This window comes from Agelaius phoeniceus, chromosome 17 (assembly GCF_051311805.1).
Source record: "Agelaius phoeniceus isolate bAgePho1 chromosome 17, bAgePho1.hap1, whole genome shotgun sequence".
NCBI lineage: Eukaryota > Metazoa > Chordata > Aves > Passeriformes > Icteridae > Agelaius > Agelaius phoeniceus.
In genome coordinates, this window is record NC_135281.1 from 551003 (window position 1) to 568989 (window position 17987).

Consider the following 17987-nt stretch of genomic DNA (forward strand, 5'->3'; position numbering starts at 1 on the left):
TATTTACATTTAATGCACCACTGGTGTGCCTAGAAACTAGAAACATACACTTTTTATAGAGTCTACAGTCTTCAGCATTCCAAAATACTCTCAGCAAAACAAGCTGTTGATTTCACCGAGTATAGCCAATGACTTTAGGGACAGCATGAGCAATGTGGAACTGAGCAGCACATATATTTTTAAAAGGCAGACCTTCAATGTCATCTGCTACACAACTAGTCTTCATTTTTGCATTGTTCTTTCTCTCCACTCAACACAAATTCAGACCATAGACATTTAAGGAAAATACTACATGCTATGAAAGGAATGCTACTTAAATCATCCTTCAGGTTTCTTTAAACCCAAAAAGCCTCAAACATCTCATAAATCTACATTCAGACCATAGCAACAATTCATTGGTAAAGAACTGGTTTTAATGCTGATATTACAGAATGCCAACAAAATCTGACTATGACATTAATGGATAACTGCTTGAAATTTGGTAATACTAAGTCATACTGTCACCCAACTATTGAGTTCTTTCATGTAAGTCACAATTTTATCATTGACTAATTACATTACTATTTAGGGTAGGGAAAACCCCATACATTAAACAAATCATGGTAAAATGTTACATTCACAACTTTTTTTTCAGCAGTAGTACTTAGACACACATAAGTAACTGCTAAAAATATCAACTTAGCCAGTAACATAAACACAAGTACCTTCTTGCCATTATTTGGAGAAATCGGGACATCAAGGATGTTAACTTCCTGACACTCAAGGCATCCAGGTCAAAACAACTGGGGATTTGAGCAGCATCCATCAGCTGATTCTGTCTATTGCTACCTCTCGCTAGCAATCAGCTTGGGGCGTTATATCCAACGGTAGTTTCACACCTTCCACACTGGAGATGGGACCTCAGAGGTCCTACCCCCTATTTTAAGGCTGTTTATGAATACAGACAAGTGCTAAGTAAGCAATTTTATGAACTCTAGACAGGTAGTCTACGGGTATTGCTCATAATTTAGCATAACATGCAGTTTAAGGCTACTTCTAACATGAAACCACATTGTTACAGTAAAGAGTTTGCATTGATCCTTGATAATGAACTTTTCTCTCTGTTTTAAAGGATCAACTGTAACTATTTGAGTTAACGTACTGTTTCTGATACATACAGAAAACCTAAGCATGCTATGACTTCCTATTTTTTTCCAAGAGCCTACTCTTAAGGAAGAGGGGATATTTACTAACTGATTTATGCTAAAAGATAAGGAGAATCAACTGCTTGGCAAAACAAAGAGCCCCTGCCCCACCCCAAATCCTCCATTTAAACATTCCATACAAGTCAACATTCCCAGCCCCCAAGGCTTTCTGGTTTGTGCTTTTTTTCAGATAAGCATTGAAACATCTTTAGACCATACTGAAAAATCAAGAATCAGAAAAAAGCTTTCCAAAACAAACCTGCACTTTTATCAAGTCCAAAGGAACAGGCACACAAGCATGTTTCACAGCATATGCTGTGTCTAACACAAACACTAGAAGCCTTGGATCCATTACCAAGAGGATCACAATGTGAAATCAAAAGACAGTAACACAGAATTGTGTCTCTAATTCCAGACACCTGTAGTTTAATTACATTTCACAACAAGGCAAGCATTGTTGTGATGCATTTGAACTTGAAAAAGCAGTTATCACCAGTTTTGGTGAGTCAACACACACTAATATCTTAAATCAATTCTGTGAACAATGAAGCCAAGTTTTCCTTTTCAGTAATTTTATTCTAATGAGAAACACGAAGAAACAAGCACCCAAAAAACTCCAATATAGTATGAAACTTTAATAAAAGTTGCTTAAAAAACAAAGAGCAAAATTTTAAAATAAACTGACTTGACTCCTAATCACACACATCTTTCTGACATCAGGAAGAGTACTTTCAGACTGTCGGGAAAAAAAAAGAAAGAAACAAAGATCTGCTGTTGAAACGTTACTCCCAAAGACTGTTGAAATGCATAACATGAAGCTTCAGAGACAGACAGTTTTATTAACAGGAGGCTTAATTTTAAACAGTATATACAAATCACATGACTTTTCCAAAGTTGGGACCACCTAGTAATCTGTCAAAACAAAATTATGCTAATGAATTACAGAAGCATCTGTGTAATGCAACCGGCCTCTTTATTGAAGTACACCTTTATACAATCCTTCCACGGATTCCTGTACTGTGAAATCCTCTCAGGACGCAGCGCTGCACAGGTTTGCAAATCTCTCCTACACACCACATGAATAAAACTGTTGCCACTTGCACCTCTCAATTTTGCCTGCCCATGCACTTCAGTGTTCCATGGAATGCAACACCAAAAAGCAGTGTTTTTCTTTGTCAAAAAAAACCAAGAACAGTTTGAAGTTTGCTATGTTTAAGTACAATGATTTGCAGGGAATAGCAGGATTTTTTTTCAGGCAATGCCCAAGTCTTAAAATTTATCATAAGCCAAGCAAGGATGAACCAAAAAAATTCTACTTTTCACTTGCGTAATTACTTCCTTTCCATTTCTCTGTTTTTCTATGGAAGGTTTCACTGCACAAAAAAGAAAATGGCAACTCTTTACAGACTTTGAATACAACAGCACAACTTTATTGCAAAAATATATAGTAAACTCAGTACTTTCAATTTTTGGAGAAAAATAAATTTTATCTCTGAATTCACCCACAGCAGTAATTCACAACAGAGTTGCTGAAGATACAAGTTTCTTCCATTATAACCTAATTTAAAACTTTATATGGACTCCAATCTTCTACTAATAATCACCACTTTGGTTCTCTTAGCAGAGACTCTATGTGAGGAGTTCAAGAGACATGCGAGAAACACCAATATCCAACTAGTGTCAAAGATCCTTTCTCAACTGATTTGTGTAATCCTAACAAATCAAGCTACTTAAACAATAATGATTATTTTCAACTGAAAACATTTTAAATGTACTATAAAACTCATATGATTTATGTTGAGGTTAGCTATACTTGTGGCAAAAGTCTTATTCTGCACAGTTATAATTGCAATATATAAATAACTAAAGGTTATACCACACAGAACAGCTTGAATTTTACAGAACGATTCTGCTCATACTCATAGGAATTAGTTTGGTAGACACATCAGCAAAGGGCATAATTCAACTGTTCATACAGTGAGAATTCTGGAAAAAATAAAGATACATACACAAAACAATTGATCTGTGTACACTGAGAATTCATTCAGTCGCAGAATAAAATCAGGACTTGAAACAAAGCTTTGACCTGTGAACAAAGCGAATTCAGCCAGCTTATAACCAAATCTAAAAAGAGCTATCTAATTTACAATGGCTTACAAGAACACCACTGAAGAGCTTCACTGACTTCATCTATTTCCCTTATCCAAAACTATGTCAAACCAATCTCAGTTTCTCAATAAGCACTGTGTCCGGAAGAGTTTACCAAACTTTTATGACGAATAAGAATCTGTCCAGCTTCTCCACATATTTGTACGAGGAAAATCCACCACACCTCTCTCCTTGCAGTGTTTCTCATGTAATGGCTAACCCAGTGCTCTGTCTTATCAAAACCCATCTGTTTTACAATTTAAACAATCCACAGGTTCTATCCTGGAAATACTATAAAAACCAATCCAGATGCATTTGTCACAGCACTATGAATATCTATTCTACAACTACTTGATGAACAGCTACCCTAATACAAGTTTTACTTTTCTGGAACCTATAGGCCTGTCATTTAAATCAACAACAGCTGCCATAGCTTCATCACGAGACTCAAATGCAACCATTGCTTCTCCAGTGGGCATGCCTTTTTCATTATATTTTAAGCACACTGAACCAGGGATCACTTGGTAACCATAAAAGAAATCCAAAATTTCATCCACCGAAACTGTAAAGGGCATATTCTGCACTTTAATGACAGTTGGCCCTGGCTTCCCAGACCCTGTTCCAAAACCTGGGGGTCCACCAATATGTATGTTTCCTGGTCCGGGTCCAAACCCTGGAGGTCCACTCAAATGTCCAAGACCGCTAGCAATTGCTGGAGGACCAGCACCAAAGGCAGGGGGCCCACTTAAATTGCCAGGACCATTACCAAATGTCTGAGGACCCCCTGCAAAACCTGCTGGTCCACTCAAATTAGCAGGACCACCTGCAAAACCTGGTACCTCAATACTTGCACCAGGTAAACCACTAGCTGCAACTGTTGGTAACCCTGGTCTAGAATCAGGAAAGCCACCTATTCCAGGTGGCGGTAAAGGGGGACCAAATGTGCCAGACCCACTGAAATTACCAGGGAAATTAAACGGAGGACCATTATTTGCTTCTTTAGCATTTCCCCCCAAGAAGGCATGCTCATCCCCACCAGGGCCCTGTGCTCCTGGCACAGCTGCATTTCCCTGGATCGGTATTTTCAGGATCTTTTTTCCTTGAGATGCTGGGTTTCTCTCAATATCTCTCATTTCTTCTACAGTTATCAAACGCAAATTAACATCTCTTCCATTCAGCTTTTTACGGTGCAAGCGTTCTGCCTTACGAGCATCATCTTCAGCTTTAAACTGAACCAGTGCTTGTCCTAAACCTTGCCCATTATTATCAAGAAGAATTTGCACAGAGTTTTCTTCCACTGCCAGTCCCTCTAGAAACTGAAGTATTTCAATTTTTGTTATATTGTATGGAATATTAGATATATGCGCACACAGTTTTGGCAAGCCTGATTCTCCCTCCGCATTCATCAGAATTTCTCTCTGGTCATAGCTGAAGTTCTGCAATCTTTTACGAATCATATCTATCTTTTCTAACATTGCCTTTTTCGTAATTGGATGTACCTGAATGAAGCGATTCCCTATGTACTGCTTATGATGACACAAAGCTGCTTTATAATCAGCTTCATTCCTAAATTCAACAAACCCCTCCCCAATTGCCTTCCCATTGGGTCCATAAGCTATATAAATGCTGTCCTCAACTATATCCAGCTTTTTAAAAAAATCTATCACATGTTTGTTCTCTGATTCAAAGGGAAGACCTTTCAAATAAACACAGAAACCGTGCTCATGGGGAGATCTTGACCGCGACCTTTTCTGTCCACTGGGAGATTTGGACCTAGGATGAGCCTGGGGAGGAGGATGTGCCTGCCCAGAGGGACCCATGGTTTGCTTGAAAGTTATGTGGCCTCCAGCAGCTACCCACTGTCTCTCTGTTGCAGGACTAACTTCAACATAGCGCTGAATCATCAGCATTCTGTTTCGCTTCAGTGCTTCAAATGTATCTTGAGGAGAAAAAAACTTAACTAGTCCATTTCCATTATTTCGACCTACATGATCCTTCAGCATATGGACTGCATCCACACGAAGCCCAAGGAAAAAGTCTTTCACATCAGATTCTGTTGCAGTAAAGGGCATTCCATGAACGCTGACATACAAATCATCTGGATTGATTGGAATTGGCTTGACACTACCTTGAGAATTCATCTGGATAGGATTTACAGGATTCATGGGACCAATAAACAATGGATTCAAGCCGCTGTTCATATTCACTGCTGCTCCAGACCCATTCACTCCAGTGGGTAAGGGTGCTACAGGTGGAGGATTCATAGGAGGCATTCCTGATATGGGAGGCAGAGGCGTCATTGGAGGTACAGGGGGCACAGGGGGTATTGGAGGAACTGGAGGAACAGGAGGCAGTGTGGGTACAGGAGGTGGAACAGGTATAGGGGGAATAGAAGGCATTGGTGGCAAAGATGGCATAGCTGGGATAGGAGGGATTGGTGGAGGAGGTACTGTGTTCATTGGGGATGCTGTGCTAGGTATGGTTGAGCTAAATGTTGGACTACCAAAGGTACTCCCAAGATTTGGAGGTGCAGTGCCAATACTGGCAGTAGAAAATGTGGATATGTTTTTATTGCTTTCATGCACGGTAGTAGAAGCAGTTACTACACTAGGAGAAGGATTATTAAAGTTAGGTACAGTAGTAGGTAAGTTAACCCTTCCACTCATTCCAGAACTAGGTGGTGGTCCTGACCTGCTAGCATTTGCTGGTGGCATATCTAGATTGGCAGTTTCAAAACGCCTACGACTGAGCTCTATCATGTTCTGCATTTCAGTTTTACTGCTCAGCAACAACGTTACTTTTGACCCTTTAATTGTACCACCTGTGCGCATCATACCAAGCCTTGCATCTTCATCAGTGGCAAAAACGATGAAAGCCTCACCCAGTTCACCCCCTACAATATGCACGCCCCCATCAGGAATGGTCAATCCAGAGAAGAAGTGGCGAATGTCCATGGTCCCCGCCACAATCGGGAGACCTTGCAAGCGGATGACCACAGCCATGCTGCGCTGAAACAACACACACCTGCAGATGAGAAAAGGCAACGGCTATGTCAGACTACTGTTCGTGGCACCATGCAATTACCTACAGACACCATCTACTATATTTGTTTATATACACCTAATAACATCTTGCAAAGATTAAGCGTGTTTATACTCCAAGTTCCTTATTCATGTTTGTTTACTTCATACAGACTGAAGTATTAAACATTTATCAACACAATCAGTATACATTTTGCACTAGAAATTCCAAAATAGCTGTTATACTAAGACCCACAAGTGTCAGTTAAAAAAAACAAAGGAACATCAAAAATCGTAACTATTACATCAGTAGTTCATTAATGGAATGTAAGCAAAAGGAGTATTTTAGCCAGACAAAACAAAATTAATTTACCATTACCCTGATATGTTATCCACTGTATCTGACAATGTGGCTGAAAAATTCTGCACAGCTATGGGAAACAAACAGTTCCCTTTAATTTGGGGAAGGATTTTACCTCCTGCCAGGTGAAGACAATTAGAAACATAACAGTGGGTTGGTAAAGAACAAAAACCCATTATGGACAACTAGCAACTGTGAGACTCACAAGACATCCTGACAGGGAGCATCTATATTATACTGACCTGATGTTTTTTCTCCTAGCAAAGGCAAGAGGTCCAGGTGACCTGAAGCTTGCTATTATAAACCAGCCCCAGACATTTTGGGACAATAGAGACCTCACCTAAATTAAATTAACATCTATGCATATCTAGATAGATATATGACCTTCACAATTTTCAAAAACAAGGTATTTTTTAAAAGTTGCAGATATTCTGTCTACCATGACCTCTTACATCTCAGATGTAAGTAAATGAATTTTATCTCCACAGCTGGCATTAGTAGATGCTTAAGGTAATTCTGAACAGCTAGATCTGAACAGTTACCTTGTGACCTCAGAAGTCCAAGCTCATATCAGAAATTGAATATAAAGAGGAAACTAGATAGTTGTCACTTAGGCAAACCTTCAGCAAAGGCTGAAAGCATGATATCAAATAATATTAGCACAATTCAACATCTCAGAAGCCAGTCTCTCATCCTAAACCATCAGCAATAGCATCATGCTTCACTTGAGCCACTTAATCTCTGAAACTTCTGGACTTCCTAAGTACAAGCCAGTTCAGTATCTGTATGGAAGATCTCCAAAGCTCCCCTAAGTCACATACCAGTAGTGTTAACTCATCATTTGAAATCAAGGATGAACCAGATCACAGAATCACAGAACTGTTTAGGCTGGAAAAGACCTTAAAGACCAAGTCCAACCAGATGCCCCAGTGCAACACCACAATGCTATGCATCAAAGACTCCCAGCTACTACCAAAGCTCTGACCAACCACAATCAATAACCATCTCCCAGCAACTCAGCTATATCCCAGCATACAGTCAAATCTCTAAGTTGGCTGCATTTGTCTGTCCAGGTCATCCAAACACATTAGAGAAGACAAGTCTTGAATGACTAGGTAAAGCCACAATTTAATCAGGTAAGGCTGAATCCAGTACTTAATGAAAACAAGAGTAACAATTCTTTTACAGGGTGAAGAAGTAACAATTTTTTTGCTTGCATAATGGAACCTCAGATTACTAAAATGTGTCCTTAAGTATTTTGGTTTGTTGACCAACACACCAGAGGTAAGTCCTTCAAAACACTAATGAACTCAAGCAACATCCTGGGGTATTATAGGGCATTGCCCCACAACCATCAACAGACACCAGAAAAGTGTGGAGGGCCTTTCTCCCTCAAGGAAGCAGCAAACAAGTCCATTTGCACAAAGTCAGTTCTGCGGCTTTAGTCACTGTGCATGAATACTGGATTCCTTACTGCACCATCCTTGCAGTTCATAATATAAGATTAAAAAAATAAAGAAAAAACACCACTAAGAAAACCCCTATTCCACCAAGGAAAGACAGCAAGAGAAAGGCTTATACTATACTAAGACTTATACTGTACTAAACTGGGGATAATTTTTTTGAAAGCAACTTTCTCATCTCCATGGTGAGGCAACAGAAGCAACATCCTTGCCTTTAGCTCTTACAGTGGAATTACATTTAATCTGAAAATAAAATTCACTGCCCAGTCATTTTCCAACAACAAAATAACTTGCCCATGAGGAAAAAAAAAAAAAAAACAGAAGTCAAAGTAAGGACTACCTATGCTATCTAAAACATCTAAAAACATATCTAAGACTTTTTGACTGTTTTAAAAAGTAGTGCTTTATAATGATTCTGTTGTTTTATTTTAAACTTGCCTAGCATTGATGACAATCTCCAAAATAAAGTTAAAATTAAAATTCTGCCACCTTTAAGAAGCTATATTAAAGAGTATTGTAAACCTAAGGTTTACGTTGTGCTACAGGATTGCTTCTGAATTAGATGATCCTGAGGCAAGCAAGCAGTATAAAAATATCCCTGGCTTGGCACCTATGCATTCAAAACTGGAGTACTACTAAAAGCAAATCTTGCCAGGAGATTTAGATTTCTTCTACTACCTATTACAGATAGAAATTAGTTTCAGAAATTTTTATGTATCAGAAGTTAAAGACATTTGAAGCGTCTTTTGTTAAGTGAGAGACTACTGTTAGCTATTTCCTCAATCCAAAAGGGATGACAATCTGATATAGCCATTGGTTGAACAAAGGCAACTTGGGAAGGTGTGGGAAGACCTTGTACTAAGGTCTGCTGCTTTGGAACACCTTACTTTCTTTAGCAGAACTGACACCTGCTAGATAACTGCACTTATAAATTGTTTCAGGCCAGAGGACAAATCAACAGATGAAGTCACAGAAGAGTTCAAGCATTTGAACACTTACATAAATTCTGGGAAAATGCAAATCTTTCAGTTTTGCATTAAATTCAAAACTTCATAATAAATGCTAAGAGAGTACCTGAAGTCTTGTTACTAAGTACTCTATCCAGATCCACTAAATCACTATTGACAAAAAAATCTAAAGAGCTGCTTAGGCATATAATTACTAAAAAACCTCTCTGCAATGACTTCAGTGTAGTTAATTCCATGCAGAGTATTAAGCAAATGCTTGCTTAATGTGAAGCAAGAGCTGACAATACCATGGTCTGAATAAAAAGAATATTAAGGACTTGACTAATCAAATATTTTTGATAAAGGAACATGTAACACAGCTGCTTCATTTTTTCAGAATTTTGATACTTAGACAAAGTAGTAGTGTCAGTTCTGTTATTTACAGAAAAATCTCAAGGACAAAAAGGGCCAAGTTTTAAATTTCTAAACACTCACAAACCACATTTTTACCAAAATGCAGTTAGGAGACAATAACCCACTTGCTCAAATTTTCCAAGTAATGAAAATGCAAAGCCTGCTCAAATATTTCACTGTTGACTTGCAGAGACCAGCACATGCAGAGGCAACATTAACTTCAGACACAAAAAAGGCCACACATCATTTCAGCAAGCACTGAAGGCTTTTTGTTGGGCTGTCAGTTCTCAGGCTGCTTTTTTCCGAGTACAAAAAGGCAAAAGTGGGTTTTATTGCCATTTTTTGCGTTTCATGTATTTGTGGAAAGACAACATCCTACGAGTGTACTATGGACAATCCATCCCCATTAGCAAGCTGTGATCAAAGCTGGAGATTTACAGGCTGCTGACAACCAACCTGATTCAACTGATTTGATGAATTTTAACATGTCTTAACAGTAATATCTTTAAAAATGTTGATGTTACACTGGAAAAAAAGTGTAAAAGATAACAATGCTATTTATCTCATCAATGTGCTCATTAGTAAAATAATAATAATTTGGGTCATACATATAAATTTGTAAACACACCAGACTAGCCTTTTAAGATGTATGGATTTTGCAATAGAAAAGTTCAGAAGACTCCTCCTAGTCCCTGGGAAGTATTTAAAGTACAATACCCACATCACACACACACACACACAAACATATTTGGCAATTCTTGACTGAAGACTAAGAACTGCAGGAACACTGGTACTGTAGGAGGAATTTTAAGTATGAACTGTCTCACAAAAGTTAAAACTGCAAACTACAGTTTTGTCTTTTACTTAAGGCTAAAATCAACCTGTTATAGTCATCCTGGAGCCAATTCAAAACTATCTGACCCCTTTAAGTACTGCAAAACCTAATTAGAACCAATTGATGTACACTTCTACGCTCCAACAATTACAAACACACAGACCTGTGGCTTGCAGCAAAGTAACTGCATTTGCCAACAGTGCAAAATAAATGGAGAGTGTTCCAGTCTACCACATGCGGATGAAACAACAAAACATTAGTTTGGCAGAAAATTCTGTTTACAAGAAAAACATTGCCAAAACAACCATCACCGGTGGTGAGTAGACAAGCTATAGATTATTTGACTCAAGTCTTTTGACACAAATTTACTGATTCCAAAAGCTTCATGTGTTTCTTAGGATATACTCAATATGCATTAAAAGAAGTCTTCAATTCAAAAGCTCTTACCTGCAAAGACAGATGTTTTTTTCTTAACAAGTAGCAGAAGCCAAGCCAATCCTGTGGGCAACCAATTAAAACCAACTTTTAGACTGCAATAAAGAATAAATGGAGGCAAAAATCAATGCAGGCAACACAACAGCAGTAACAGTCCACAAAGAACTGTATACACAGAATTTCAAACCTGCAACCACCACAAGGCACTGCAACATCAAAGAATCATAAGGGTGCATTTTCTATAAATTATCTCTATATGACTTACTGGCAATTGCATTGTAGAGCTTTTGTATGGTTTCAAGACATAAATGCCTTCCACAAAGACTATAGAAAGAGCCAGAAAGCATTTTAAGAGTCTTTCAAATTTTCCTATCACCAACAGGTGAAAAAAATCTCTCTTTCAAAGGCAAAGAACAAGAGTTAAATACTTGAAAGCCCTGAATTTTACCAAACCCTGCTCCATTAATAATGGTATTCTTTCCTCCAATGGTGCATTTACTTACTTGAACAAAGTAAGGTAGAGTAAGCCATGCCTAAGAAAACCACCCCAGAACTGCACCTGAAGAATTCTTCAAGAGTCACACTATCTAGGTAAAACTAGGTGACATTTCACAGCCATGTCTATGCAGTCAATTCCACAGAGCACACAGCAAGAACTCCCATAAGATACTTTACTTTTATTTGTAATCTGCCATTTCATTACTCAAATCCTCATCAAATGCCCATTTTTTTCATTCCTTTATAAAAATTATCTTTCCAGGTTTACAACTCAAGAAAAAAGCCAAGCATTTTAAGTGGCAACACAAGTATTTTGTATTGAAAGATAGGATGGAAAACTTTTGCTCTTTCATTACTTGGCAGACCACCTCACACTAAAACTGTGATTCTTTGGAAAGTCATTGAGGAATGAATCTCACTAAGAACAGATAACTGCCTCCTTCTCACACAACCCCAATAAGCTGGTTTCCGTTACAAGCATCATTATCGAAGTGAACTTAGAGCAAGAAGTACTAACAAACCCTTCACAAACTCCCTAACAGAGAGAATTAAAACAAGCGTAACTATTCACATATCTTCCAGGACATTAATGGCAGACTTACAAGTGAGAAAGATAACACTACACTTACATTAAAATGGCAAACGCATTTAGAAAAATAAGACTTTTGTTTATTAGACCTTTAAGAGAAACATGCAATCCTGCATTAGAAGGACTCAACTACATAGTTTCATGTATAGCAGTGTCAACCAGCAGTTTACAAAGAAAGAAAGAAATGCAACCACCTGAAAAACCATTTCATGCAAAACCACACCTGCTTCAAGCAGCAGATAAATCTTTCATGCACAAGGAACTTCCCATTAAGAAGAAAAGCCTAAATCATTAGATGGATTTCCAGTATAACAACCATGTTCCCCTTCACAACACTGAAAACAAGCTGAAGATCTGCAGTGGACTAAGACAACACAAACAAAACCAGGCAGCATTCAGAATAGGAGCAAAACTCCACTTTGCTATGTTTAACTTCTTCACCAAATACCATCTACTTTTCATTTCAAGTGTCACATCTCTCAACTTTAAAGAAAACCATCCATGCCTTCTGTAGGCAAAAATAACCTTTCCAATCAACAGAATACACAAGAGCACATTAACTAGACAAGCACCAGCTAGAGCACAAGTGTTCCCACATAGAGCTGGCACCCCATCTCTGAGAGTTCTCTGGAGAAAGCTCCACAGGACCCTGTCCACTGTACAGAAAGATCCAGCATCCACTGTACACACAACAAATTATTTAACCAGAGGAATCCACCAAGAAAACAACCAGCCGATTTGCCTGCCTAACACCAGTAGATCAAGGTGGGGAAATAAACCACTAAGAATAACAAGTAAATTTAGGAGTGAGTAAAACCAGAGCCAGAAGGTTTTATCGAAAGAAAACTCACAGTGTGTATTCCTGGGGCTCATTTGAACGCTAATTCGCTTTGTTTTTTTTTTTTTTTTTCTTGGAAAGGTGGCTTTAAGGTTTTTTTTTTATTTTTTCGTTTATCGATCTTGGGGGAGTGGGATGGTATTTTGTTTGGTTGGTTGTTGCTGTTGGGTCGTTTTGGGTTTTTTTAGCGGAGCTAATTTTTTCTAGCAGAAGCGACTTTATTGAACAGCAACTCTGCTGGTGTTTATAGGGTACAACCGACGAGCGTTGGTAGCGCCGCAGACACCGGGGACCTTCCTCTCCGCAAGGTGCGGAGTACTTGCCTCGCTTCGTCCCCCGGGGCGAGGCGGGGCAAGGCGCAGCCGCCCCGCCTCAGCACCCCCGAGATTCAGACACGCCGGGGCCCCGCGCCGACAACGGGACCGCAGAACGCCCCGCCGCACCCGGCCCGCCGGGTGCCGCTCCGGACCCGTTAAATCCCCGCCTCGGGCTCCGGCACAGCCCCCGCCATGCGGCCCGTGCCCCGGCTCGGGTCCCGGCGCCGCCGCAAGGTCACTCGGCCGCCCCCGCCGGATGGGCCCGCGGCGCTTGCGTTCGGCCCGCACAGACTCACCTGCCCGCGCAGCTCCGCGGGCCGGCGTGCGCGGGCGGCGACAGGGAGTCAGGGACGGGGGAGCGGCCGGGGCCGGCCCGAGCCGCGGGCCTCAGCGCACCGGGCTGCGGCGAGGCGGGAGCGGCCCCGCTCGGCGCCCCGGGGCCGCAGGCGGGAGGCGCCGCGCCGCCCGGCCCGGCCCGGCCCGGCCCGGCCCTTTGTGCGCGGGGACGCGCCCGCCCGGCCTCCCTCCCAGTCTCCCCGCCGCGCCGCGGGCCCGCAGCGCCGGATCGGGCAGGCGGCCCGGCCTGCCCGGGCGCCGCCGCGCTCTTACCGAGGGATCTGTACGGGAAAAAGGGTTAGAACGGAGCCACCCCCACCGGGCCCGCGGCGCGCCGAGCCCCGCGCACCGACCGCAGCCGCACAAAATGGCCGCCGCGATGCGGCGCCGCTGGGGGGCGGGGGCCGGGCGGCGCGGGGGACGGGCGGGCGGCACGGCGAAGGCGGGGTCGCGCGCGGGCGGACGGCGCGTGCGCTGGACTGGGCGGGGCCGGGGTGGTGCCTGCACTGCGCGTGCGGCGCCGCTGAGGACTGTTGCTGAGGGAACGGGGGCTCCGGGAGAGCATTGAACTAATAACGAAGGAAACAACCCTGAGAGCAGCTGTTTCTAACCTCTGGATGTACGACCAAGTTGCAGAATAAAAATGAAAGATTCCTGGGAGCCGATGCCCCGTGCTGTGATTGTCTCCTCTGCTTGACTGAATGCAACACTGATAACCAGGCAGTGCCCTGAGCTCAGGACCTCCGGACTCTTCTGGGTTCTCCGTCACTGCGCTTCAACGGACACAGGCATAGCAGCACCAGCCATTTCCAATGGAAAAAACACCCGTTTAGTCCTCTGCAAGAAACGGTTAAAAATAAATAATTGCCTGCCTTTGCAAATGCTTTTGCAGTGAATGTTGGAGTTCAACAACTCAGTTAACTTTGGCCCTAGTTTCTCTTAAGGGGTAAAAACCAACAGATTGTCACGATTGTGCTCTCCTGAGGTGGAGGGATCCAGCGTGGGGTTGCTCAGCAGCACAATCATCCCCACTCCATTTATTTTCCTGTATATCCCTTCTTTTTAGTCTCAAATTCTACTTTACTACTCTCATCCCCTCCCAGGCAACAGCACACATGTGCTTATCTTCTCCCTATTAACCCCAGTTTTAGATTTTGTATTCTATTTGATATTTATGATAATAGATGGCCTGAAAATACCAGTTCTGCCAAGCTAATATCTCCTTCTCGTCTAGGCAAGTGTGGGCAGTATCCAGTAGTTCACCTTTCTATAGCACTAGTGACAATAGATAGTGTCACCATGCACCCTGACACAGCCCAGAAAAGCAGGTGATTGAAGTCACCAGAGGCATCAACAGCCAGGCTTGCCAGCCTCCCTGGAGAGCTGGTTGCCTACAGCATGCGAGGGGTAGCAGGACCATCTGCAGCTCAGGGCTTCACTCTGTGACACCATAGCACTTCCCAAGCTGCACCAGCCACCCTGCAGCGGGGAGACAGTGTGGGATAACAAAAGGACAGTGCTGGAATACCCCAGGTCAGAGGAAAAATAAGACTTTTCAGCTTTTGTGCAATGTGATGAGTCACCACGTTAATTTCTGTTGTTCAAAAAAAGTATGGTGAAGATACTTTTGAGGTTTACTGTGTGGACCATTAGGAGCATGCCAAGGGACCAAGAGTACCAAAGACAAGTCAGCAGCATGATGCAGATAGTTACCAACAACAAGAGGAAAGTATCTGTGGAAAGCAAAACATTTATAGACAGAAGGTTACAGGACAAGGGATCATGTAACCATGTCCAGTGTTTTCCCTGTAACATGCATGTGGGGAAAGGCAGAGGAAAAAAAGCATTAGAAAATAATGGGTTTTTCCTTTATTAGACACTAGGAAACCACTGGGAGCACACTAATTTATGTCTCCTTTACCTAAATCAAAACTGAAGAAAGGTCTTAGGTATGCAACCAGGGGAAGAAAATTTACACAAGACATTTTAAAGTAAAGCTTGAGGAAACCAGCATCCACTGTGGCAATTGCACATATTAAATAAATATATTTTCCTCCTTGCAATATTAGTTTTGCTGCACCATTAGTCTGGAAGTATTACCCCCCAAATCCAGGGTTCTTTGCTTCTCCAGACCCTAAAGGTACCATTCCATAAATACAGCCTCTAAACCTATTCCTTCATCTATGGTTTGGATGAATTAACTCAGTTTGCTAAATGAGTCATACTACTTTGTGTTTTCCTTTCCAATAACTACATGTCAATCACAAATCTTGTTTCCAAATCACTTAGAAAACTGTTCAAGAGAAATAATCCTCACAGAGTCTCTCAGAAACACTCTCTTCATTCCTCATCTCAATCTCTACTTAAAACCTGTCAGATATGATCTGGCTTGATGATCCTGTGTAGGTACTCTTAGAATCAAACACTTTGTTGGTTTTACTATGCCTAATTAGCACAAGCCCGCTCTGATTGTTCATTAGTATGAGCTTTGCTTCTTATAAGAGCATCTTGTACCTGCCTTTTTTATGACTCTGATTTGGATCAGCTGTCAGAGGGATGATTTTTCCCAGCCACTCACATTGTCCATTTTAAAAACTGGCATTTTCTTCCTTCTAGTGCAGGACCTTATTCACCAGCCTGAAATTTCATCAAATCTGCCAATAGTAGAGGTCTCAGGCCAGTTTTTTGGCACTCAGCACTGGGAAACTGTACCATTTCAAAGCACAGAGCATACATGTTAGCAGATACAATTTGACTGGAAACAGTTGGCCCATGACTGATGTCACAGGAGAGAGAGAGTCAGAGGAGAGTCAGGCAGGTGTAGCTCCCCAAAGCTTCCATATTTCCCTTTTTAAAAATGGGGGATATTTTCCAGTCAGTGAAAACTTCACCAGACTACCACAACTTCTCAGACTGATGAATTGTGTTTAGTCATTTCCTCTCTCAGTTCCATACAGGCCTCCTGGCATTGCTGCCTGACTTTGTCTTTGTTGGGATGCATTGCTGCTGAGTTCAAAGAGCGCATCCTTTAATATCAACCAGTTTGATGTAGGATACCGGGTTATAACTGTTAAAGTTTTTAAGGCTTATGCTCACGAGAAGGCCCTGTGGGAAAGGCCCAGCTGCAGCAAATGGGCTGAGGGGTGAGAGGCCCTTATGAGTGGGGAGAGAGTCAGCTGAGTGACAGCTGGGAGCGAGGTTGTGATTGGCTGGAGGAACACATGGACAGCGTATGAGCAGGAAGCTGATTGGGTGACAGGACGGGTGGACAGCAGCACTGCAGCTGAGCCAGCCAATGGGTGCCCTCGTTCTGTTAGGTTTTGTTAGGCTTTGGTTTGGTTTCAGTTGTGGAGGTGGAGATTGAAGGTATACAAAAGGGGCAGTTTCTGTAATAAAGGGATCTCCTTCAGATGCACGAGGGGGTCTGTGTCGCTTTGTTCCCCATTGCTACAGCTTTCTTGGGCTCCTCTTCCCTCTAGAGCATTATCCCATAGGACTCTATCAAGTAGATCTCATGTGAGTCCAAAGTCTACTCTCCTGAAGTTGAGCACAGTGGGCTTGCTTCTCACCCTTGTCATTATCCCAGGGATCTCAATACCCAGCATTTCCATTTCATGGTCAGTGCAGCCCAGGCTGCCCTTGAGCTTCACATTCCCCTCTGGCCTGTCCTTGTTGGCGAGAATATGGTGACATTGCACCTCTCCTCATTGTCTCCTCTACCACTTGGAGAAGGAAGTTGACATCAGTGTATGCCAAAAACCTCCTGGATTGCCTGTGCCCTGCTGGGTTCTCCCTCCAGCAGACGTCAAGGTGGTTGAATTCCCCCATGAAAACTAGAGCTTGTAAATATGAGGCCATTCCTGTTTGTTGTGATGACCCTCATTGACTCATCTTCCTGCTCAGGTGGCCTGCAGCAGACCCCCTCTGTGATGTCACCTGTCCCTGCCCTCCATTTAATCCTGACTCCCAAACTCTCAGTCAGTTCCTCATTCATCTCCAGGTGGAGCACCATGCACTAATAAAGCCTCTTGTTTGGCGTTATTATAAAGCAGAGCACTAGGGCTCAGGAACTCAGTCCCTGGGTAGGGACCGGGTGCCCGAGGTAGCTCGCTCATGCCAAGGCTGCAGGGCTACCATCTAGCAAGCATGGTGATTATCAGCTCTATAGTGATTGCAAGTTCTTAGGATTTCAGCTCTGCTTGCTAGGTAGTGGTGCCCTGGGCTGGAGGCTGCAGCAGACGGAGAGAGAGGAGAAGGAGAAGGCGCAGGCTGTTCCACGGAGATGGCTTTATTTGGGGAGGTCCGTGAAGGGTCTCTGCTCTTCTTCTTTCTCCCCTAATGGGGTACAGTGTGCTTCTTTTATAGGGTTGGAAAGGATCCAAGCTTGACCAATGGGTAAGGGGTTAACATGACATTGCCTTATAGGGTTACAGAGATAGGTTAAGGGGTGGAGGACAGGAAAACAGGAATTTTCTTTTGCTGTTTCAGCATTCCTATTGTTCATATCCTCCATGGTGCTTCTGCTGGTCATTGGCATAAAGAGCAACACTGCCTCTGTTCGCCCCTGCCTATATCCTTCCATTCCAACCCTCCAGTCACAAG

The 17987-nt window shown here is 42.3% G+C and overlaps 1 protein-coding gene across 2 annotated transcripts; it reads right to left on the minus strand.

The window, feature by feature from the left end:
* Window positions 1-1799: 1799 nt before the first annotated feature.
* On the minus strand, window positions 1800-13823 carry RBM12 (RNA binding motif protein 12). 2 transcript variants are annotated; one of them, XM_054644432.2, is made up of 3 exons: window positions 13659-13823; window positions 10820-10870; window positions 1800-6356 (listed from the first exon to the last, which is right to left on the minus strand). In XM_054644432.2, the coding sequence occupies exon 3, from the start codon at window positions 6332-6334 to the stop codon at window positions 3695-3697; it is 2640 nt and encodes an 879-aa protein (XP_054500407.1). In that variant the 5' UTR covers window positions 6335-6356; window positions 10820-10870; window positions 13659-13823; the 3' UTR covers window positions 1800-3694. The 2 variants fall into 2 exon arrangements, with proteins under 2 accessions (XP_054500407.1, XP_054500406.1); XM_054644431.2 differs by having other exon boundaries at window positions 10820-10902.
* Window positions 13824-17987: the final 4164 nt, after the last annotated feature.

Excerpts from the sequence above, each read along its gene's own strand:
- RBM12 (XM_054644432.2), bottom strand. The coding sequence starts at position 6,334 with ATGGCTGTGGTCATCCGCTTGCAAGGTCTCCCGATTGTGGCGGGGACC.